The sequence below is a fragment of the Protobothrops mucrosquamatus genome, unplaced genomic scaffold (genome assembly GCF_001527695.2).
Source record: "Protobothrops mucrosquamatus isolate PMUCROS unplaced genomic scaffold, P.Mucros_1.0 scaffold1076, whole genome shotgun sequence".
Classification (NCBI taxonomy): Eukaryota; Metazoa; Chordata; class Lepidosauria; order Squamata; family Viperidae; genus Protobothrops; species Protobothrops mucrosquamatus.
The window spans coordinates 436,511-461,032 of record NW_015387304.1 but is presented as its reverse complement, the minus strand read 5'-3'; the positions used below and the strand labels follow the sequence as shown (position 1 = coordinate 461,032).

The following is a 24,522-nucleotide window of genomic DNA, read 5'->3' as shown; positions in this document are numbered from 1 at the left end:
TGTCTTCGGCGCTCGGAGCCTCCAAGGAGTGGAGGACCTTTGGTTCTCGGGGGGTATCTCGTTACGACCCAATGGTGGTGGTGTTATCGTATGGGTTTATTTGATGCCTCGATTTCCGTAGCATTAAGTGCTTTCTGCCAAAACTATTAAGCCTTTTCTGTAGCAGCGATTTACATGATTAGGCTGGCCGGTGAACATGCTACGCCACACGAGAAAAATGATCGTGCCCTCGCTCCAAGGGGTACGTTTATACGGCGTGATTTTTCAGTATGCGTGTGAAAATGGAAAAAAAAAAGAGATTGGAACAATATTAGCAATTAATAATATAAAGCAAGGGTTCAGGATACTGGGGTGTTGTGTGCATTAATGTGTCTCAAAGACCCACCATATAATCTAGAATAAATTGGCATTTTCTTTTGTTGTTGTTAGTTGCGAAGTCGTGTCCGACCCATCGCGACCCCGTGGACAACGTTCCTCCAGGCCTTCCTGTCCTCTACCATCTTCTGGAGTCCATTTAAGCCAGGGATTCTCAACCTTGGCAACTTTAAGACTTGTGGACTTCAACTCCCAGAATTCTGGGAGTTGAAGTCCACAAGTCTTAAAGTTGCCAAGGTTGAGAACCCCTGATTTAAGCTCACGCCTACTGCTTCAGTGACTCCATCCAGCCACCTCATTCTCTGTCGTCCTCTTCTTCTATTGCCCTCAATCTTTCCCAGCATTAGGCTCTTCTCCAGTGAGTCCTTCCTTCTCATTAAGTGGCCAAAGTATTTGAGTTTCAACTTCAGGATCTGGCCTTCTAAAGAGCAGTCGGGGTTGATCTCTTCTAGGACTGACTGGTTTGAACGCCTTGCAGTCCAAGGGACTCGTAGGAGTCTTCTCCAGCACCATAGTTCAAAGGCCTCAATTCTTTAGCATTTTCTAACAGCAATATGCTGTTAACACATTAAAAAAGAGATTTCAAAGTAATGACTATTTTGATGGGTATTTTTTTTCTTCAAAGTGTACACATTGCAGAAAAGCAAGAATTATTACTATAAAACGCTTCAAAGACTTTTTGAATCTTCAAAGAAATTACAGTCATCCAGCAGGTAATTTCTTGAAAAAGGTAATTCTAAATCTGTATTGCTTTTGACTCTTTAATACACTGCTATAAAGATAAAGAAATAGAAGCACCAGTTTGAATATTGCCTTCATTTCAGTATTGCATGGTTAGTGCTTTCTGTTACAGTGAAATTATGCAACCGAAAGAAGATAAAAAGTTCCTAATTAGTTCTTAATTTTTCAGGTTAATTCCTGATTATTCTGTGAAATATTTTTAAAAATATTTAACCTGATCCTGTAAAAAATGCTTTTTTATCCAGAATGCATGCTGCACAATATATTTACATATGCATTGTTGATAGGGAATAAATCCTCTGTGAGCCCCAGTCATGTATGCAGTGAATTTGTAGTATGAATCTTTTGCTAAATAGCCAAGTGGATTATCAAATCTAATTGCTGGTAATCTTTTGTGATAAAATGAATTTAGACATTCCTTCCCACATTCCAGATTAAATTATTAGCATTTTTGAAATAGGCAGTGTTGTTTATTTTTTGAAATGGAAAAAGGACCTTCCTCCAATAGCAGAGTATCTCTGGTTGGAGCCTGCATGTACTGTAAACATGATGCTTTCTATTTATTAAGATAATTACAAATGTAAATGTCAACAATTTTTCTATTTCACAGGTGAAGTAAAATCTTTACGTTCTGTTTTAACTCCACCAATATCTAAGTAAGTAATAACCCTTTTTTTTATATAGTATGTAAAATCTAGCAAGGCTTCCTTGGTTATAAGACTGGAAAACTCATTTGGCAACAAATGTTTAAGTTACATTAGAATTTTTTTGTTTTTATGTGAAATGCAAAATGATTCACGGTATATGCCAGTGGCGGCGAACCTATGGCACCGGTGCCAGAAGCGGCACTCAGAGCCCTCTCTGTGGGCATGTGCACCGTCGCCCCAGTCCTAGGCCTTCAGCTGGGTTTTATAAAACCTTTTCGCTTTAGGCCTCCGCCGCCATGTGCAAAAAAAAAAAAGGTTCAATCAGTCAATTTCAACTTCTCGCGGGGAAAAAAAGATCTTTTAAAGTTGGAATTGATTGATTGAACTTTTTAGTCCCACCCAGTCTGCAGTTACCACCGCAGCCACGCCCACCCAGTTGGCCATGCCCACTCAGTTGGCCACACCCACCCGGCACTCGAGGATGCATAAGTGGGTTTTGGGTTGCAGTTTGGGCACTCAGTCTCTAAAAGGTTCGCCATCACTGGTATAAGCCAACAATTTCTTGAAAGAAAAATTTGGCAGAATTTGCCTTCCACCAGATGCCTGGTGATTTTATTTAATTAACAATTAATTAAGGTTCCTCACCATTTCCTGCTTCTTTGCAAGGTCTTCCACGGTCTTATAGAAAGTATCATTCACACCTTTTAAATTGGACAAGTCATAGTGGGCACTAACAAAATTATTTTAAATGTTTTAATCATTCTTCCATTTTTAATCCAAATGTTCTCTACATTCATTCATCAGAGTCTATATATATAAAGTCACTTCGGTTTTAATATTGACATTAAATAGACCATTTAACTTTCAAGATCTTGGATTGGAGTTAAGTTGTTTATCAAGAAATAAACCTTGCATATTGGTTTTAATCTTACTGATTTTTTAAAAAAGTATAAACTTTGCATTTTAAAGGAAGGAAGAGAGGAAGCTTTCATCAAGAATATTTCACGTATCATAAGTTATTTCCATCATTCACTTATACATCTATTATTTATTTGTTAATTAAATTTGTATGCTGTCCAAATCACTGGTACAGCAACTCTGTACAATATAATAAAAGATTAAAAAATGCTAGAAAAAAATAGAAAAATTGAATAGAAAAGATTAAATAGACAAGGTAAAAACCATGATGATGGGTGGCCTGGGACGGGCAGTTCTTTTCTATCCAGTCAGTCACCCCGACATAGCAGGCCTCTGTTGAAGCCCCCAGGCCTGTGTTGGGGCCCCAGGCCAAGTGGCAAAGTCAGTTATTTAGTTTGTTCCAGAATGCTAGGAGTGTAGTGGTGGACCTTGCCTTCGGGAGGAGAATATTCCTGGGGTGAGGGGGGGGGGAGAGAAATGGAGGAGAAACAACAGAAAAAACTTTTCTCTTGGATCCCAACCAAACTTCTTACATAGTTTATGACATAACATTTCAACATGATATACTATAACTAAAATGGGTTTGTTATTTTATTCTCTATTTTATTTCTCTAAGAATTATGAATAATGAGATGCACTTGGATTGTGATGAAAACAGTTGCTTTCTTTGTACATTGTGTGCAAAATTGTAATAATTTTACATTTAAAAATGATAACTAAATAAAAAAACCTTTGTCTTTTTCTTCAGGATCCGCAACATAGGTATAATGGCCCACATAGATGCAGGAAAAACAACAACTACAGAGAGAATGCTGTATTATTCTGGTTACACAAGAATCCTTGGAGGTTAGTGGTGAGAGAGATAAGAAAAAAATTAAGTGCAGTAATTATTTTTCATATCAGTTAAAATTATTTTATTTTCTTCACGTTTAAACTTTCTGTTTAAGTATTTTCAGCAAAATCCTATTTCTCAGATAAATTCTGGGAGTTGAAGTCCATGAGTCATAAAAGAGCCAAGGTTGCCTACCCCTGAACTAGGTATAACTGCAGGAAATTTATTGCCATCTTTGCTATCCCTTTCAGGAGTTCGGTTGGCCAGCTCCCCCTTCCTACAAACTTAGAGGTGAACTTTTCTTTAAAGAGGGGAGTCAGCTATCAACACCAAGACAAAGTGCTATCTCTGTGAACTTGCAAAGCTCCCTTCATAGGCTCTGAAATCTATGAGACATGAATGAAAACTGTTTCTTGCAGATTTGCTAAGACCAGTATCTGACCTGAGCAAATTGCATTATGATTTAGCATGACCTGTGACGATTAAAATTTAATCTGCTTTTCTCTTCCCTGTCTTCTTCCCCTTGGGGTTGCATTTTTTTAGCTTGCAATCCTCGTGCTTTTAAAACATGGGATATTGACAAACATTGCAGCTGTATTGATTTTTCTCTTTTCATCCCCCCCAGGCCCCCCCTCCAACCCCTCAGCAATTAAAAATGAGTTTTCAGTATTTATTTATCCTCGGGCAACTGATCACCCAACATTTCTTGCACTAGTCTAAGAGAGAGGCAGTGGTGAGGCTGATGCCATTGTTTTGTAAATCAAAACCATATACGTTTCCAGTCCAACTAAGTAATCAGTTGGATCACCAGGTGTTTATTCTATAACATTTATTATGTTACCAAGAGCTCAAGTTAGTTGATTAAAAACGTGCTCTTTCTATTAAACAGATGTTGATGATGGTGATACGGTAACAGATTTCATGGCACAGGAACGGGAACGTGGCATTACCATTCAATCTGCTGCTGTCACGTTTGACTGGAAAGGCCATCGAATCAACCTGATAGATACACCAGGTACCATGTCTTAATGCTAAGAGCATGGCAAGCTTAAGAACGTAATGGCAAAGTGATTTCACTTTTTCAGTTATTTTATTGAGGATTGTATTATGCAAGTAAAATTTATGCAGCTACAAAAAGAGATATATTAAAAAAAGTAAAAGATGCTGAAAAGGAAAAAAAAAGAAAATGCTCACCAATGCTGTGAAAAGAGTAATGCTGAGAAGAGGGTTTTTTTCCACTTTGGATTCCAAACCTTCCTGTGCACACAGCCCCATTTCTGTAGTATATCAGACCTGCAGCTAAATGCGGCTGCAAACTTTACAGTCTGCTTGATGGGCAAGGATTTGAATGCAACTCGAAACAAGCCTTTTTTAAACTTTTAAGAAAAACTGACATCCCACCCCATTGCTTCCCAAAGCTGCCCTTATTTTCAGAGCAAGATTCCTTCAAGCGTTAAGCAACGTGGCTTTGAAAAAACCTTGCGTGGCAGCGGGGGCTTCCCATTTGACACCCCTGCCCCACTACCTTTGCATCCGGTGCAGCACCGCCCGTTGCTGCCCCCCTCTGATAGCCCGTTTGCTCGCCCACTTTCCTAGCTCTCCATCCAGCGCCCGCAGCAAGTTATCCCTGCAGCAAATTATCCCTGAGATGTCCTGCAAAAAAATGATGGCAGCAAGGACTCAGCAGTGGTGAGAAGGCTGCCCCCTGCTGGCTGCATCAAGACAGGGGCATCAAGTCCTCCCATTCCGACCAGCTGATGCTAATAAAGTTCAGTAGTTCAAAAACCTCCTGTCTCCATGAGTCAAATGTTTCTTTTAAAGTAGCCATCTGGTGCCCTCTAATGTCTAATCTTCAAAGTCTTTTTATCAGAATAAGCAGGTTTATCTCAGGAGAGAGAATACTATCAATAAATATCAAAATCTTAAATCAAGTCCATATGAGTCGTTAATTTACTTAAAACCTTCCAAAGCCAACAATAGTCATCCATTTGCTATATATCAGTGATGGCGAACCTTTTGGAGACCGAGTGCCCAAACTGCAACCCAAAACCTACTTATGCATCGGCGGGTGCCGGGTGGGTGTGGCCCATTGGCTGGGTGTGGCCCATTGGGTGGGCGTGGCTGCGGTGGTAAAGGCAGACTGGGTGGGACTAAAAAGTTCAATCAATCCCAACTTTGCAAGATCTTTTTTTTCCTGCGAGAAGTTGACTGATTGAACCTTTTTTTTTTTTTTGCACATGGTGGCTGAGGCCTAAAGCGAAAAGGTTTTATAAAACCCAGCTGAAGGCCTAGGACTGGGGCGACGGCGCGGGTGCCCACTGAGAGGGCTCTGAGTGCCGCCTCTGGCACCTGTGCCATAGGTTTGCCACCACTGCTATATATTCCCAAAAATACAAATCATTATAAAACTTTTTTTTAAGAAACGAAGGTCATTCACCCAGTGATTTCAATAAAACTTGCCAGTATGAAATTCTCAACCTTTAAAGAAAGCCAAATAATAAAATAATAAAGTCCAAAATGATTAAGAGATTATCCAGGCAAACTTAGTGTCCATATAGGCAACATTAGTGGCTATAAGCACAATGGAATCCCACGACTCCCGGTCGACAGCTGACCGCAAAAACAAAGTCCCTGCTTTCCACCAAAAAAGCAGCTGTAGGAAGCACAAATGGCTGATTTGACAATTTGTCTTTTCCTTCAGAGAGATTTTAGCCACCCGATTCCTGTAGTTGGGCACTTTCTCAGCCGCCATGTGTTCCTCTTTTTTTAGAGGAACGTCAGTTTGGAATTGGGCTCACTGGAAGAGTCATGCCAAAGTGATTCCAGATGACAATGAACAGTACAGCTGATTCTTCAGGAAGAGAGCAGTCAGCTCAGCACACTATTTTTCTTGGCTTAGCCACCTCCAAGGGCTATGTACATCCTTAAAAATATGCTTTTTTAAAAAAAACAACACCACCTTTTTATTAAAGAGTTTTAAAGTACTAAAAGATAATACTAAGAAACAAAATATTGCAAAACAAAACACTTTACCTTTCCATGTGGACTACACTTTAGGTCATGTGGACTTTACTGTGGAGGTGGAACGTTCCTTGCGAGTGTTGGATGGGGCAGTGGCTGTTTTTGATGCTTCAGCTGGTGTGGAGGTAAAAATTACTCTTTGGTGGCTTTGCTTCATGTCTCGGATGTGGTTAAGGACAAGAACATAAGGCAAGAGAAAGCAAGAACTTAAAGACTTCCTTCCACTAACTGTATGCTGCAGGGAAAAATGTTGTGGCCAAAATCTGTCTTACCTAAAACACCAACCATATCACATTGAAGATACGACATAAAGTTATTAAGCATGTAAACAATAAACAATGTATATTCATGCAAAGCATTGGCACATAGCTTAGCAGCCCTGAGCAAAAGCAGAGCTTATATTCCTTTTGTTTATTACATTTCAAGACAAGACAAAGAAAAAGGTAAACACAATGTAAACTACAGCATAATGAATTGTTTTTGATAAATCCACCTGGACTGCCTTATTATTTATACCTTCCTAGGTCAGCGTGGCAGTTATACTTTCTCTCGACATAGGGTCAGTGAATATAAACAATTTGGTTTACTGGACCTCTGGTTCCTACCTGATTCCTCCCCCTGTGATCCTAAATATCATACACAAAAATACAGGGAGTAATACATTCGAATGGCTGGATACGTGCTGTGGGCAGAACCTGTGTCCAAAAATTCACATTGAATAACAAAAAGGAAATATAGTTCAAGGGTTGGAAGAAGCACAGCATGTAATTGGTGGAGGATGGTGAAATTGACAGCTTTGATTAAAGAAAAGACTGACCCATTTTTTTCTGCTTGGAAGCTACTTTTGGACTTTTTGAGAGAAACTGAAAGAACTGAAATCTTGATTTGGGATCTTGATAATTAGATTATAATAATAATGTAAACTAGTGTTAAGTTTAAACTAAGAGTTAAATGTATTTTTTATATCTACTGAAGAAAGTCTGAGGCCATTCTGTTTTTCTTTACTTTTACTTTTCTCTTTCTTAATGCAACTGTATCTTGCTGTCAGTTTGACTTTTCTTTCTTTTTAGTTCCTTCTTTTTGCTTGTTTACTTTTTATTCATGTTTTGAAATTTAATAAAAATATGTTAAAAAAACAAGGAAGAAGTACAGTGTGACCAGACCTGTGGAATTTCAAGCATCCTAAGCATTCCCATTCTACAGAGAGAGTCAGCTTTCACAGGGACAAACTCTTGTTACTTTTAACTTTTTCTCTCTAGTTCAAAACAGATGTTCAGCCTGGGTTTTTTTCTTTTCTTTTTATGGGGGAGGTGATGCACATGTATACATGCACAAAGATCATGCAGCTGAGAGTTAGGTGAAACAACTTACACATCACCCACTTCCCTCTACAAGTACTTACAAAACTTTCCCCAGTACAGAACAGTATCTTTTAGGAACTGTTATGAGGCATAATCAGCCAGTTCCAATTTTTGCAGACCCTTGTGCTGCAAATCCTACAGAATGGACTATTTACCCTCAGATCTAAGAGGGCATTATCTATGTGACAGCAGAAGAAATGTTTTCCTGGATTTAATCACGGCCTTTTAACCCCAGTAATAGCTACCAATAAGACTCCTCTTGGAATTTGCCAGCAGGACATAACTTATCTTTGTGTCTTTCCACAGTAATTGGAAAGTATACATATCTGAATGTTGTATTTAGATAAGCAATGCTACTGATAAGACATGGCTTTTTAAAAATGTGACCCAAAATGTCTGTGCTTTAGTACTACCAATGCCGTGATTTATTACAATTAATCTTTGCTGACTTAACTTCTAATATGACATAAAGTATTCCCTCTTGTCATCTCATTTATCCTTAGGTTTTGTATTGTATTACCTGCTTCCTTTTAAAAAAAAATAAAATCTCAAATTTTTCAGCCTTTTCTCAAAGTTGGGATTCTTTAACCCTGCAGTTATTCTTTTTTAATTCTTTGCATCTACTTGTATCCTGCAGTCTGCATACATTTCCTACCTTCCTTATGTTAATCCCTAGGTTTTCTAGTAAATTCATCTTAATTGCCAATTTCATGAGTAGAAGCACAGGTTTTTTTTTCCTTTGTATATCATGGAAATAAATATTTGAATGTTTTTAAGGGACAGAAAACTGCCACTGAACAGAAGTGATTAATGCTATATATATTTTTGCTTAGGCACAGTCTCTGACAGTCTGGAGGCAAGCAGACAAACATCATATACCCAGAATTTGCTTTTTAAACAAGATGGACAAACATGGAGCAAGGTACCAAAAATAACTATTATTTTTCAGGGCAGAGAAACAAAGGACTACAACAATGTGGAATGATAGGCTATTACAGAATCTTATAACTTAATAGTTAATCAATCTTGTAATCAATAACTAAAGAGCCATGATAGTGCAGTGGTTAGAATGTAGTATTTCAGGGTAACTCTGCCCACAGCCCAGAGTTTGATCTTGGCAGGTTCAAGGTTGATTCAGCTTTCCATTCTTCTGACATTGGTAAAATGAGGACCCAGATTGTTGCGGCAATATGCCAATATTGTAAACCTCTCAGAGAGTGCACTGAAGCACTATGGAGCAGTATATAAGTCTAAGTGCTATTGCTACTTAGAGTTACAATTTTGTAACTCTATACACTATATACTTTATAGACATACATACATACATACATACATACATACATACATACATTCATATATACACAAACACATGCTTGTATATGTGCACATAAACAACAAATATGTCATCCAGGTCCCACCAAAGATGCTTACTAGTGAAAGCCTATTCAATTACTTTTTGCTTGGACAAGTTATCTGCTGTAGGGTTATTATCTGTATACATTCTGATAGACTTAATTGTTGAAATTGGCATTAGCATGGTTTTCGTTAAACATAATATTTCATACTATAAAGGTTCATTTGTTTCTTATAATTAATTTTTAAAAATGACAGATCAATGGATAGAGTTAACAGGTGAATGAATTATTTCAAATCTTGTGTAAATGTATATGTTAATCATCCAGGTTCTGGTTGTCTCAAGTAAAAATAAGAAACTATTATTTGGCTTACACAAGATTTTCCCCAAAGGTGCTTTTTCCAAAAGACAATTGTTTTTTCTTGTTTTTTTTCCTGTTGAAAATATTTCGCTTCTGAACTGAACTGAAGAAGCTTCTTTAATGAGAAGCGAAACATTTTCAAAGGGAAAAACAGGAAATTCCGATTGTCTTTTGGAAAAAAGCACCTTTGGGGAAAATCTTGTGTAAAATTTATAGTCAAATAACCGTTTCTTATTTTTATTTTTGTAGCTGTTGTATCGCCTTGGAATTTGGAGAAGAGAATTATTGATTAAAGAAATGTAATTGTTCTCTCTAAAACAATAATATTTTGTCTTTAGTTTCATCCATTCAGTTGAGAGTATCGAACAAAAGTTGAAAGTGAAGCCTTTACTTCTACAGGTAATTTTAGGAAGAGATTAATATTTATTAATTATATATAGGTAGCCCTAGTTTAGCAACTGCCTTGTTTAATGACTGTTCGCAGTTACACAGTGATGGAAAAGTAACTTCATGACATCCTTATGTTTATGACCTTTGGAGGTTGGTAAAGCAAAGGAAAGATGAATAAAATCATAAGTACAGTCATGGTTTCATTTAGAGACCATTTCACTTAAGTGAGTTGCCAGCCTCAATTGTAATGCTAAATGAGGCTTACTTATTACTATATAGTTTGCATTTTGGCTGGATTATAAAGTTTGTGGGCTAATACTCAATTATACATCTCAACATTGTGCTAAACTAAGTGATGCCATCAATATACTATCCAAATGTCTAGAGATTCTCGGGGTCTGCATGGGGAGGGCAGACTCAGGTTCCTGCCAAGATTGAGTGTCTGTGGAGTTTTGGGCCCCTTAGATGTGGGAATTCTATCTGACATTTGGATGGGGTTGTACTTCTCCATTTAGAATTGATATGCAATGTGGCGGTTGTCTTGGATGACAGCTCCTGCTCAAAGATAGATAGTATCAGTGGCCAACAGGCTTTTGCACAACTTCATCAATTGTGTCTGCCCCCCTCGATTGACAGGCACTTCAGACAATCAAGCTCTAGTTACCCCAGAGTTCTGTTATTGCTATGCTGTTTACATGGGGCTGCCCTTAAAACCTACTTGGGAGCTACAGTTGGTTCAGAATGTAGTGGCATGATTGTGTGGACATGCCTCTGTATTTGAGGGACCATTTGTCTTCCATAGTTTCTGCCCGTCTGTGAAGATCAGGCAATTGATGTGTTTTGGGTCACTTCAGTTAAACCAGGGGCAGGCAACCTTGGCTCTTTTATGACTCGTGGACTTCAACTCCCAGAATTCTGGCTGGCTCAGGAATTCTGGGAGTTGAAGTCCACGAGTCATAAAAGAGCCAAGATTGCCTACCCCTGAATTAAACCATGCCATTCTTAGACTCAGGAAGCATTCCTTCTCTGTTGCTGTGCCTGCCTTTGCGAATGGTGTTTCTGCAAAGAACCATGTACCTCTTAAAAAATATAATTGATGGAGTATGTGGAGGCCTAATAGTATTTTTTTTAATGGGATATGGTTGTCTCTTGACTTCAGATACTTAATAAATAATGTTTGGTGTTATTTTGCTGCTATTGTGCGTTACCTTACTGACACTGGCAGTTTTTAATATGTTTTTTGTAACAGTTGCCGATTGGAGAGGCAAAGTCTTTTAGAGGAATAATTGATGTGGTGAACAAGGACCAAGTGATCTGGAATGCTGTCACTGGATTGGATGATGGAAAGACCTTTCAGAAGAAAGCCTTGGAAGAAGCTGGCGATCTTAACTTATTAAGAAATGCCAATGATGCAAGACATACCTTAATAGAACAAGTAAAGTTCTAAAGTAAATACATAAAAAATACATGAGAATTTAATTTAAAAATATTGGACACCCTTCAAATGTGTGGACTTTAGCTCCCAGAATTCTCAACAAAAGCCTTCTCAAAATCAGTGCACACATTTGGAGAATAAATAAATCAGGAAAAGCTGATCTGGAAATAATGAAATACTAGCCAGAGAGGATGGGCTGCATTTAATTGAGCTTGCTGTATAGTGTCAGATGAACAGCTGCTTGAGAAAATAAATATAGGTAGTTAGTGATAAGAAGTGGTACATTGAGAACGACATATATTTGCTATAATCAAATAATGAAAATAGTGCTGTGTTCTCATTTGTGATTAGAGAGTTCTGGGGTGTGTATTGTTAAAATCTTCATTGCTCCTATGATGGTGGCAAGCATTTGCAATACCTTTAATGCAAATTATCATTTAATTAGCACACATTTCTCTGAATGGCATAAAAGATAGCATCCTTTTCAGCCTCATTCAACTAGATGAATGCTATAGTTAATGACTGAAGAGATTTCAATCCCAATTCCTCTAGTCCTAGTCTTGTACCTAATCTTAATTCTTGTACCATATTGACTCTCCAGCATTATTTTAATATAAATTGATTGTTGTGAATTGCCCAACAACACTTGACAGTTGCTTATAATATAATACACAATAATATACATGTTTCATTTATTATTATCCAGTGTAAACATTACATGCTGATTTATTAGTCCTTGATATGATTGTAATGTGCCTGCTCTTTACGGTTGCAAGTTGTGATGGTGGTTAAGCGAGGCAGCCATGTAATTGTCTTATTTAACAATCCCCATCCCTGCTCTGCCAAATGTGGTCATGAAGGGGAGCATGGGGTGCCTCAGGAGTTTGGAGGCCCTGAGAGGCCTAGTGCAGACTTGGGACTTCTGCCCTGGGCCTCCCAGAGGCCTTCTCTGCCTCCAGAAGCTTCTCATCCCTCAGGGTCCCTGAAGACCTTGGACTTTCTTTCCTACCCTAGTGGGTCCTTGCAGGCCTTGGGCCTCATTTCCCACCCACTGGCTCTCCAGAGGACTTGGGGCTGCTTCCTACCTCACTGGACCCTACATCCTCCTGTTCGTCCCCTCATCACCACTCACTCACCTTCTGCAGATCTTCTAGAAGCTCTGGAGATTGTGTTGGGGAAGAAGAGCAGACGGCTCCAACCCCTGACATTCCCAGGCCGCATGGCTTTGTCCCGGAAGCAGGTACTATTTTTGGAGCGGCCGCAATGAATCCCACCTTTTTCGTTTTCATCCGTTTTAGCTCACATCAGACTAAGACAATGATGCTGTTTGGTGATGTCTCCACTAAAAAATGCCCCCTGCCCCCCTGTGAAATATCCTAAGATATGTTACTATTTTGGTCATTTTATTTATTTTAATTGAATCAATTTTTGGTCCTATGGGCACCTTTGAGGCATATAATAGATCCCCATGTCTCTTTAGGTGCCATGATGCTGACCTCTGGTGTAAGAGATTTGTAACTGCATAAGCTTAAATAAGGAAGATACTTTTAGGCTAGCAGCTAATGGGAATTCATATTTTCATATTGTTAAATTAATTACATGACCTTTATTTCTTAATTTCATTAACAAGCAAGCAGACCTAACATAAATAATGTGAAATGTTAGTCATTTGGAAATGCGTTATCTTTTAAAGGTTGCAGACCTGGATGATGAATTTGCTGAATTGGTCCTTGGAAACTTCAGTGAGAGTTTTGATTCATTATCAGCTGATGAGGTCTGTGCCTTGACTCATTCATCATGTAAACTGGATTTTATATATGAAAATATACCTGTGTTGAAAAAAAAAGCCACTGGGGTTTGGTCAATAGAGTTGGTCAGTGCTCACAGATAATAACCTGAGGATAGACAAAATAAAATACTTTCTTTGCATAAAATTGCTCAAGTTTGAGGTAACCAAATGTAATCATAATGATTAGTGAGAAATAATAGGGAATTGAACCAGATTGGATTGCAGGATGTGCTATGGCAAAAGGAAATCTAAGTTGGATTTTCAGTGTCAATTAACTGCTTAAGCCACTTTTCTGGATCAAATCCTCTGAAGTGGGTATTAAGCTCGCTGGGGAATGAAATGTAGTTAATATTTGAGAATTATTACAAAAGATAAAATATACTACCCACTCTCCTTTCAAATTGACCAATTATTGTCAGTATTTCAGTCTTGTTAAAAAATCAAATTGAAACAACACAAAATGGTTCACAGAAAGTTTGGATTTGCAATATGTCAAAGAGCCCATGACGTTTGAACAGAAGGAGAGATTTGCAAGTGGTTTGAGTGCTTGTTGGAGGAGTGGTGCAAAGCTTAACTACTGGTCAATTATTTCAAGGCATGCAAGCATCCTTAAAGCAGCAATTTAGAAGTATAGTAGTGTAAAGCAAGAGTCCCCAGCCCCTGGTCCGTGGACCAGTAATGGGCCACGGCATGCAAGCAATCTGCCCGCACAAACAAAGCCCCATCTGCAGGATGCAGGCAGCACACAAAACCATGCACCCTCCGGTCCGTGGAAACACCTCTCTCCACGGAACCGGTCCCTGGTGCCCAAAAGTTTGGGGCCCTCTAGTGCAGTGGTTCTCAACCTTTTTAATGCCGCGACCCCAACCGGTCGTAAGTCGAGGACTAAACCGGTTGTAAGTCGAGGACTAAACCGGTCATAAGTCGAGGACTACCCAACCGGTCGTAAGTCGAGGACTTTCCCTGCCCGGGAGCGCCGTGCATGCGTGGTTCCGCCCCCTGCGCTGGCCGAGGCGTAGCTGGCAAGCGGCAGAGACGGAGCAGGCCGACCACCAGCTGGCCCAGCCCAAGGGAGGTAAGGCACCCGCCGGAAAAGGGGGAAAAAATGGCGGACAAAAAAAGTGGCGGACAGCTTTGCTTGGCGACCCCCGTGAAATGGTCGATCGACCCCAAATGGGGTCCCGACCCACAGGTTGAGAACCACTGCTCTAGTGTAAAGTGTGTGTGACATTAAATATACAGCAATTCTAGTTGAATTCATAAAAAGGTTTTTTTTTCCTTCAACTTGAATAATTTTGTGGTGGCCTTCATTGTAAAATGTATTAGCTGTTATCCTCCTGGGTTATTTTTCACATTTCATGAACTGATGGATGGTTTGCTTCTTCATGCACAAGGGGGAGATTTGCAAGGAGAGGTGCAGTGACTCCATATAGCTGAATGTGGAAGAGGATAATTGTGAGTTTAATGTCACTTTCCAACCAAGTTAGTTCAGAATATCTCTGAATAAAGAAGCCAGTTTTGTAATGTTGTTGCTGACTTGTGTAAAAATGATCAGAGTCGCTTTTAAATTGTCATCTCCACCTCTTATATAACAAACAACCCACCAGAGAAGAGAGGACTGCATTGTGCTGCTGGTTTTTGCTCAGATTTGTTCCTGTTGTCTCAGTGGCTAGCAAACTGAGCCATTCATTTCCTAGCAGCTGATACTACAATCCAGCTGAGAGCTTGAGAAGAAATTAGTCTAGGAGAAGTGTTCAGGGACTCTAATAAATACCATATAATTATATCAAACTGTTTTGAGTGCCCATGAACATAACAGATATAAATTGAAATAATAACAAACAATAATGCCAAGCAACAACCAATTAGTTGTTGTGGAATAGGCAGATACCCACCTGCAATTGCACCTACTTTGATTTGTTGTTAATTTTTCCAGTCAATCAGTGTAGCCAGCCATATGCTTTTCATATTGTGTTGAATTATAAGTATGCATTTGTTTAAAAAAAATCTCTTTTTTTGTGTATTTTCTGTAGCTGCAGGCTGCAATACGAAGAGTAACCCTGGCTCAAAAAGCAGTGCCTGTGTTTTGCGGAAGTGCGTTGAAAAATAAGGGTGTTCAGCCCTTGTTGGATGCGATTGTCAAGTATTTGCCTGCACCAGATGAACGCAGCTATGATTTCTTGTGAGTATGAAGACGTAATTTCATTTGATCAAAAATAAGCAAAATTAGTATGGCAAAGAAATTTAATATTTTAATTGAATGGGCAAGTAAACTGAATTTTGGAGAATCGGGAATATGGAAGATATGCTACAAACACAGTGTATTGTTATTCTGTTAGAGGCAGCACACAGCTAAGGATTCCAGGAAGCCTGATCTACAGCAAGATAAATCATGTCTTTAAGCCCTCCCTCCACTTAGTATTTCAGGGTGATTAAGGAAATACAAATAATATGTCTTCAATTCCAGTAAAACCCCTCAATTATCAGTAATTATGGTGCTTTCAGTGAATGGATCTGTTGCTAAATGCTAAATTTTTTTTCATGTCATGATTCCTAGGATGAATAAGTGGGCTGGCTGGTTTATTTATTGACTTATTTGATTTTATTTATTTTCCAGGCCATGGTATAAAGACGATCTATGTGCTCTGGCATTTAAAGTTCTTCATGACAAACAGCGTGGGCCATTGGTTTTTTTGCGCATTTACTCTGGCACAATGAAGCCTCAATCAGCCGTTTATAATATTAACAAAAATTGCACGTGAGTTAAAAAAAATGGGTCGGTGGTGAGAAAAGGCAAATGAGCTTAAATAAGTGGGTCTCTCTGAGGGACTGAAGCCTAACCAGAGCCAACCATTGCAGGGAGAGAATGAGTCGCCTGCTCCTGCCTTTTGCTGATCAGCAAATAGAAATCTCTTCTCTATCCGCTGGCAACATTGCCCTGACTGTGGGATTGAAACAGGTAAAAAAAAAACCAACCTCCTGTGATCTTTCAAACTTTGTATTTTGTCAAAAAGAAAAAGCTACCTCAGGATTAGTTTATGGAATCAAAACCATGTTGCTGATTTAATGAGTAAACTTGCAAACTAGTCTACTCAAAAATTTCCTGAATGTGGTGTCCTTCAAATGTATAGAGACTGTAGCTCCCAAATTTTCAGCCATAGGCATTTAATGGCATATGAGCTTTGAGGCTATGGAAAATGTCTAATACATGGAATAGCATTTGACATTTTTCTAGAGTAGTGATGGCGAACCTATGGCACGCGTGCCAGAGGCGGCACTTGGAGCCCTCTCTGTGGGCACACGCACCATCGCCCCAGCCCCGTCTCCTCCCACAGCCCCCTCCTCACCAGTAGCCCCCCAGAGGAGAGTCGCCCCCGGGCACGGCCCACCGTGAAGCAGCGCAGCCAAGGACATGGTAGCCAGGCAGCGGGGACAAGACTCCACCCTTGCGCCCCATCCTGCGCAGATGATGCTGCAGGGCACGGGCGGAGGGCGTGGCCGCGATGGCGGTGCTGGGCTGCCTGGGTGATCTGTGGCGGGCCGTGGAGATGGTGGGTGGCCCAGCGGGCACGGCGGAGTGGGACACGGGTGGGGGGGGCGGTTTTTGGGCACTCGGTCTCTAAAAGGTTTGCCATCACTGTTCTAGAGTGAAATAATAATGTGGAAATCTTCACAAAAGTTTTCTTCCATTTTTAAAAAAGTGCTTTTATTGTCCCCAAAAGTAATTAATAGCTGCTGGCAGTGCAAAACAAAGGATTAGATGGCCTTGTCTTTTAGCTGGGAAAAAACAATGTTGGATAGCCAGTTAACATTGAGTGCTTTTTAATGAGGAACACCAGTTGCGTGCTGGCAATTCATTCTGCCTTGTTGTTTGGTTTGCATTAGAGCGCCACTGGTGACACTGTCGTTTCTTCAAAAGCGTCTGCAGTGGCTGCAGCACGTCGAGCTGGAAGAAATGTGGCATCGGCGCATGGTCAAGCTAAAGAAGTACAGAACCTCCTGTTAGCTGGCATTGAGGTTCCAGAGCCAGTCTTCTTTTGTGCAATAGAGCCACCTTCCATGGCCAAACAACCAGGTGCAACTCAGATTCTGAAATATGAGAGCTATGCTATGTAATCTGTGCATGGCCCTAAAGAAATGGGATTCTGTGTTGTTTATTAGTAGGGCACAAAAATATATTACAGATGAACGGTATTCTTATCTAGACCATGCCTCCAGTTATTAGATGATTTGAGAGTGTATGCAATCCTCTTATAGTTCTCTAGTAGAGAAGGTAAAGTCATTAATTCAGATTTTAGGGTAAATATTCAAAGGTCACTGTACTCGCATTGCACACCTGAAGTGATCATAGTCAGCAACTGTCTATGCTGGTCGAAAGACTTTTTGGAACTAGGGAGATTTGCTTTTGCAGCTTTTGAAGATCAGAAGTGTAAGAGTCCCTTATTTTTTACTGATGAACAAGAAAAGGGGGCAAGGAGAAACAAAATATCTCACACACTGTTTTATAAGTGATGATTGACAGAACAGCTTTATGGTCTTTAAAAAGAGAAGAAAGAGAGAAAATCAATGGAAGATATAAACCTAATGTAGCTTTTTCTCCCTGACCTGCTTTTCAGTCTCCTAAATTTTGAAACATTGTCTTTCCTTCCATGAAGATTTGGCCTGCAGTTTGGAAATCAGAATTATTTTAAAAGAATAGAATTAAGATTATTAATTATTGGTTTGGCAAGGAAACCCTAGTCTAGTATGCTGCTACATTAACTTTGGAAGAGTTGAATAACTTATTGGTAATATCACATCTTTTCTTGAGAGCTGTCTCTTCTTACTGCTATTATTCTCCGCGAGGGTACAAGAGTCAATTTCACTACAGCACTGTAGAACTGCATGCCAGGATTCCCCACCAGTGACTCTTGTTGAGTCCCTGGGCAACTGTAGTACAGAAGAAGAAGAGGACCACAGTTGTGTTCTCTGTACCTATTTTAATCAATTATTTGTTCCAGATCTGGATCAAGCATTGATTTGTCTGCAGCGTGAGGATCCAAGTCTGAAAGTTAAGATCGATGCTAATACGGGACAGGTAAGGTTCACAATGTTTTTTTTTTTATTATTATTATTATTATTATTATTATTATTATTATTATTATTATTATTATTATTATTATTAAACTTTGGTGCTCTAAGATGATGAACGATGAGGCCCATGTAGGCCCCCCCTCTCCTTTTTTATGGTCCTCCTTCCTTTCAAATGACACTGCTGAAATCAATGGAATAACTTTTGGAAAGTTTTGCTAAATACAAAGCATCTTTTTTATTGTAAACTGCCCAGAGTCGCTTAGGTGAGATGGACAGTGTAGAAGTGTGATTGATTGATTGATTGATTGATTGATTGATTGATTGAACAAACCAGTATGATCACTTTCTGCTCTTCTTCTGCATCTGTTTTATATCCCACCCACCATCATTCCAAAATAGAGCCTAGGGCCTCTAGTGACATCATCACGTAACATTTACATTTCCTGTAGCCTTTGGAAGGAGCAAAAGTTTCAACTATAGCTGCAGTTTGCCTGCCTATTCTAACATTTATGATTCATTGTTCATCTTTATGCTGATATCCATATTGGCATATGCAACTGGATTGGAAGAAGGAGGTTCCCAGCTTGCCTTACCATTGCAGCTGTAATTATTCCCAGCAAATTTGCTATGAAAGAAAGGGACCTTTGAAAAATGGATAGAGACTGTTTTGCTCAAAATCACTGCCAAAGCATTTTACTGTCTGTATTACACTCCTCTCTTGTCTGCCTGGCTTTAAAATCACTTTGAAAAATGAACAGCATGCTCCAGGCTTTGATGATACTATTTTTATAAATATTTTTGCTAGACAATTCTTTGTGGCATGGGAGAACTACACATTGACATCATTCATGACCGAATCAAACGCGAATACAAACTGGAGACTTACCTTGGACCTCTTCAGGTTGCTTATCGAGAAACAATCCAAAACTCAGTTGAAGCTGCAGGTACATTAAATGTCACAGACCTGCAAATGAAGGACTTAAAACTGATGGCTAACTAATATTGTGCTAAATTGATTATTTGAACTTTGTGTTCGATATATTACTTGATTTTATTACAGATACACTGGACAGAACAATAGGAGAAAAGCGACATCAAGTGACGGTTGAGTTGAGAATTAAGCCATGGGAGGGAGAGATGCCAGCAATAGCACCAGTCATTGAGTATGCTGAAAGTATCAGTGACTTACTTCACCCTGACCTTCGTGAAGCTATAGAAAATGGAATTTCAACCTCCTACCTTCAAGGTAAGAGTTATTTCAGCAAATGTTTTGAAGGTACTATATTTGAATTGTTTGAAGAAATTGAGATTTTGTTGTTGTTAAGTGTGTGCCTACAAAGAGCAAGGCTGTCAAGCAGAAATTTCCATCTGTCCTCCGTTCCCTTTTTTAACCGAAGATGCAAATGAACGAAACTGCTAGAGAGAATAGTTGCAGCTTTTCTCTTTTTGTATTAGTAAGGTGGGCGTGAGGTGTTTAGTCTGCAGTCTGCAAAATGTCTTTGAAAAGAAACGTGATGACGCCATCTGAACAGGTTAAATTGTCATCTGCATGGTTGATTCAATGTAAAATTTTAATGCGTTATTGATATTTCATGTTGTAGGACCACTTATGGGATACCCAGTTCAAGATGTAGCAGTCACTGTCCGGTCAGTAGCTACAAATGCTGATACATCACTAACTATGGTTTCTGCATGTGCTTCTCGTTGCCTGCAAAAGGTATGAATCAAATAATCTTATCCAGACCAAGTAGTAAATTTTTTGACCTTCTGTAGTTCTCTTTGAATTGGCATCATAACAAAGCTGTTGATGATATTTATTTTCCTACATTCAGAAATGGTGAGACTGGGATCATGATGATGATGCATGTTTTCCCTTTTTAAGTTGCTGTTTTAAATTAAAATATTTTGTAAGCTGCATTGGGAATACTTCTTTTAGAAAATGGCATTTCATTAATAATGTTTTTACTTCCGTTATTGTTCATAATTTGTTTATATGAAATATTATTTTCTGTATAGCCTTCATTTCAGGCTGATTTTCTGATGCAGATTAGTACAGCATTAAACAGATTGATGTTGGATTGAAAATTTGTCTTAAGAAAATTGTAATTTTATTTCTTAGGCTTTAAAAAATGCTGATAAACAAGTCCTGGAGCCTGTCATGAACTTGGAAGTGACTGTGCCTGGAAACTATGTTGGTGTAGTACTTGCTGATCTTGCACAGAGGAGAGGCAACATAGAAGACATTCAAGGTCGCCTTGATAACCAAGTTGTGATTGCAGCTGTCCCCCTAGCAGAAATGATGGTATGTGTGAAATTGGCAGGAAACTAAAGTTACATGTTGTGGATTGTGAATATTGGGGATTACAGGTGGTCCTTGACTACCTGTACTCCCCTGTACTCCCCAGTATTCACAATTGATCCCAAAACTTAGGTTGTTGAGTGAGTTTGCTTCATTTTATGACCTTTCTTGCCATAGTTGTTAAGTGAATCATTGCAGTTCTTAAGTTAGTAACACAGTTGTAAAGTGAATCTGGCTTCAGAAGGTTACAAAAGGTGATCATCACATGACCCTGGGGCACTGCAATGGTCATAAATATGAACCAGTTGCCAAGCATCTGAATTTTGATCATGAGGATGTTGCAATGATTGTGTGAAAAACTGTCATAAGTCACTTCTTTCAGTGCCACTGTAACTTTGAACAGTCACTAAATGAACTGTTGTAAGTTGAGGACTACCTGTAGTTTACAGCAGGGGTCCCCAACCTCTGGTCTGTGGACCGGCACTGGTTCACGGCATGCCAGAAACCAGTCCGTGCAAACAAGCAAAGCCCCATCTGCAGGATGCACGCAAAACCACGTCCCCTCCAGTCTGCGAAAAAAACCTCTCTCCATAGAACTGGTCCCTGGTGCCCTAAAGGTTGGGGACCTCTGCTTTACAACAAACCTGAAAAACTGAGTACAGATGGCAACATGTCTTGGTGCCTGGAGGCTGTGGGGGTTTGGATGATGACAAGAGGCTTCAGCTCCGCTCAACCAGGGCAAGACTGAGTGGCTTTGGGTTGGGGGTTACTGGATCTGTGAATTTACTACCTTTAGTTCTGGATAGGCTGGCGCTGCCCCAGACTGACCTGGTGTGCAGTCTGGGGGTCTTTCTAGGGGGTCATGACTGCTGCTCGATGAGCAGGTGGTGGTCATGGCTTGGAGGGTCTTTGCACAACTTTGGGTTGTGTGCCAGTTGCACCTGTTCCTAGATCAGAAGGCCTTATGCTCAATTACTCAATTATCCTGACCACCTCCTGTATGGATTACTGTAACACAGTGTGTCTGGGACTGCCCTTGAAGAGCATCCAGAAACTTCAGCTGGTACAAAATGTGGTGGTGTAGGGAGTTACTTGCACAACTAGATTAGGACCTGTTAACATTTCTGCTCCGTGAGTTGCATAGGTTACCAGTTTGCTTCTGGATTCAGTTTAAAGTGTTAGTAAAGTTTCATAAAGCCCTACATAGCATGGGGCTAGATTATTTGAGGGACCGTCTTTCCCAATTACATTTACCTGTCCCACATATTTTTAATGTTTTTAATGATCTTTGTTGTTTTTGGTTATTTTGCTGTATTCTTTTTTTTAACTATGTATGCCGCTCAGAGATACATGAAACGAGCGGCTATATAATTAGATATCATTTGGGGTTCAAAGAATACATATTGTTGTGCAGTTCATCTGTGAACATGGAGGGGGCTCTGCAGACCCAGTCTAGAAATGCAGAGTCTAGCACAATGGGGGTATTGGAAGTTTATTGTTACAGTATCTGTCAGTATTGATCTGTGATGCCATTCACTGTTTTTCTTAAGTTTTTGGCAGTGCCTATCTTCAAAACTAGTGTAGACTTTGTAGCACAGGGCTTGCCAGCAGATTCTGGCAGCACCACAGCCTCTAGTTTCCTTGGCTGGATGTCACAGTTGCATAAATACAGCGGTATTCCCTTTGCAGCCTATTTGTAGTGCTTGTGTAGATGATCTCAAGGTCTCTTTCCCATTTTCATTTCACCATAGAGCAACTGGCGAGGTATGTGGTGGTCATGCATTCTGATATATAAATTTACCAAGTAAATAAATAAGAATATTTTTATTTTGAAATAGTAAATGCTAGGTCCCAAAGTCAGAACAAAGCACTCTCTTTTGCTCCAGCCTTAAAACAGAACTTGGCTGTTTTGAGCATCATCATTCCAGTCTTAAGAAACCACCACAGGTCAGGCCATTTCAGCTTCAAAGCAAGCTTTTTATTTAACTCCTTTATAGAAATGAAGTTTCAAGCTTATTCCATGTATTTATTATCTGAACATTTTGAGGAGCTGGTAGAAGCTTCTCTACAGTAAAGTTTAATGTTAAAAAGAGCAGTTCTACTTTATAGTGATTCCTGAATGGAAAGATAAATGTCAGCAGGTTTTTTTTAATGAGTTTGTCTCAGATCTAGACAGGTATCCATCTTGGGCTGTATAGCTAACGTACTAGAGCATTATACCATCTGGCCCGTCTTCTATGCTTTCATATCAAATAGTTCAGTCACCACTGTCTTCTCTCTAGTAGGCTAACAATTTTGAGTCTGATAAAATCTCCAAGAAAATATAATTAAATCACACACCCCTTAGTATATAAAACAGCCTCATTTCATATCAATTTCAATCGCAGGAGCATTTTATGGAAAAAAATTGTAGCCTCACAATTAAACAAATTTAAACTTGAAATTGCATACAAAATATACTGTTATTGAATCACAGCTTTTCTAGCAATAAAAAAGTATTTCAATTGTATGTAAAATTTATTCTTCTGTCTTTGAAATAGTTTCATCTTTTTCCAGGGCTATTCAACAGTTTTACGTTCTTTGACATCTGGGACTGCTACATTTACGCTGGAATTGGCAAACTACCGCCCAATGAGCCTGCATGAGCAAAATGCTTTGCTTAATAAAAGGACTGGTTTGGCATGATGTCATGGAGGGCCACGGACTTGTTTTAATCCTTTGTTAGGAAGCAGTTTATGTTGGACTTAGAATGATCAAAGTATATATTGCTGCTGCAGCAGCCTATTTATACGTCAGTAGAAATTATAACATATAAATTATAATTTATCTTCAGAAAAATTGATGTTTTGTGACTACAATCAGTTATTCCACTCAAGAACTACAATTGCCTTTTCCCTAACTGTTATTTTGTTATATACAAAATATGCACTAGTATATTTCTGGTCCAAGGAGTTATGTAGTAGGATTTGTAGAGTTTTGCTGTTGTACATCTCTCTTTTCCTATATAATTCACACTGATACATATGTGTCACATTAAAATAAAGTATAGGCACTTTGGCTACGATCCCTGATCAGAGGAAATCATGATTGCAGTATCCAACAAACAAAGGCTGTGCTGCAATTCCACGCCTGTGGAGAAGAGAAAAGGGGTTTCTGAGGATTAATCTGGCCAATAAAGTCCTGTAAAAGGGGAGTTTATGTTCTTGTACAACCATTTAAAGAACTAAGAAAGCAATTAGAGATTGTTCCCAGACTAAAATCTGTTTTTTAACATTAAAAAAAAAGTCTTTTATCGTTTACATAACTTCAATTTCATGGCAGGGTCCAATATTACTTTTTTGTTTAAAAAAAGGGAAATTAGCTGTGGAAGGACAAGTTAAAAAGAAGTGCATATGTGTGCTTGCATTATTAAGTTAAAAACCATGAAATATTGGACAAATTCTTCAACTCAGGATTAAAATAAAATAAATTTTTCCAGCATTAAGAAAAAAAATACAAGGTCAGAAAAATATAATTCAGTTTTTATCCTGCCTTTCTGCTTAAACACTTGAAGTAGCATACCTCAATTAATACAAAATATAAAATATGGCTGTAAAATACAAACAAATTAGAAACTTGGTGAAAGATAGCTTACTTATGCCATTTTCCTATATAGTGGGAGAATATTAATCTTACATATATGTTGTGAAGTTGTGAAATTTATCCGCTCATTTAATTATACTCTTGTACTTCCACAAATCTGACTAATGCAAAGAATGAAAATATGCATTTAAAGCTCCATAGATTATTTTCTCAGGAAAATGTAAATATCAAATTACACCTATCTATTTGAACCTGGCATTTAAAAGATATTTAAGCCAAAGGCATGTGTGGGGCCATAGCAAATCCTGAATTTGGCTGAATTAAATTTAACATAATGTAACAAT

At 39.0% G+C, this 24,522-nt stretch overlaps 1 protein-coding gene across 1 annotated transcript; it reads left to right on the top strand.

Annotated features, from left to right (window-relative positions):
• GFM2 (G elongation factor mitochondrial 2) lies at positions 1-23,663 on the top strand. Its single transcript, XM_015820138.1, has 20 exons — positions 1-241; positions 1,001-1,088; positions 1,727-1,772; positions 3,430-3,527; positions 4,403-4,528; positions 6,571-6,659; positions 8,729-8,817; positions 9,949-10,009; positions 11,250-11,435; positions 13,129-13,209; positions 15,258-15,406; positions 15,842-15,982; positions 16,084-16,183; positions 17,110-17,299; positions 18,225-18,301; positions 19,103-19,241; positions 19,358-19,543; positions 19,899-20,014; positions 20,417-20,599; positions 23,153-23,663. The coding sequence occupies exons 1-20, from the start codon at positions 197-199 to the stop codon at positions 23,279-23,281; spliced, it is 2,319 nt and encodes a 772-aa protein (XP_015675624.1). The 5' UTR covers positions 1-196; the 3' UTR covers positions 23,282-23,663.
• The last annotated feature ends 859 nt before the right edge of the window (positions 23,664-24,522 follow it).

Coding starts and splice junctions, on each gene's coding strand:
- GFM2 (XM_015820138.1), top strand. CDS start 197: ATGCTACGCCACACGAGAAAAATGATCGTGCCCTCGCTCCAAGGG. Junction 10,010..11,249: donor TGAAGCCTTTACTTCTACAG/GTAATTTTAGGA, acceptor TTTTTGTAACAG/TTGCCGATTGGAGAGGCAAA. Junction 15,983..16,083: donor AATATTAACAAAAATTGCAC/GTGAGTTAAAAA, acceptor CAACCATTGCAG/GGAGAGAATGAGTCGCCTGC.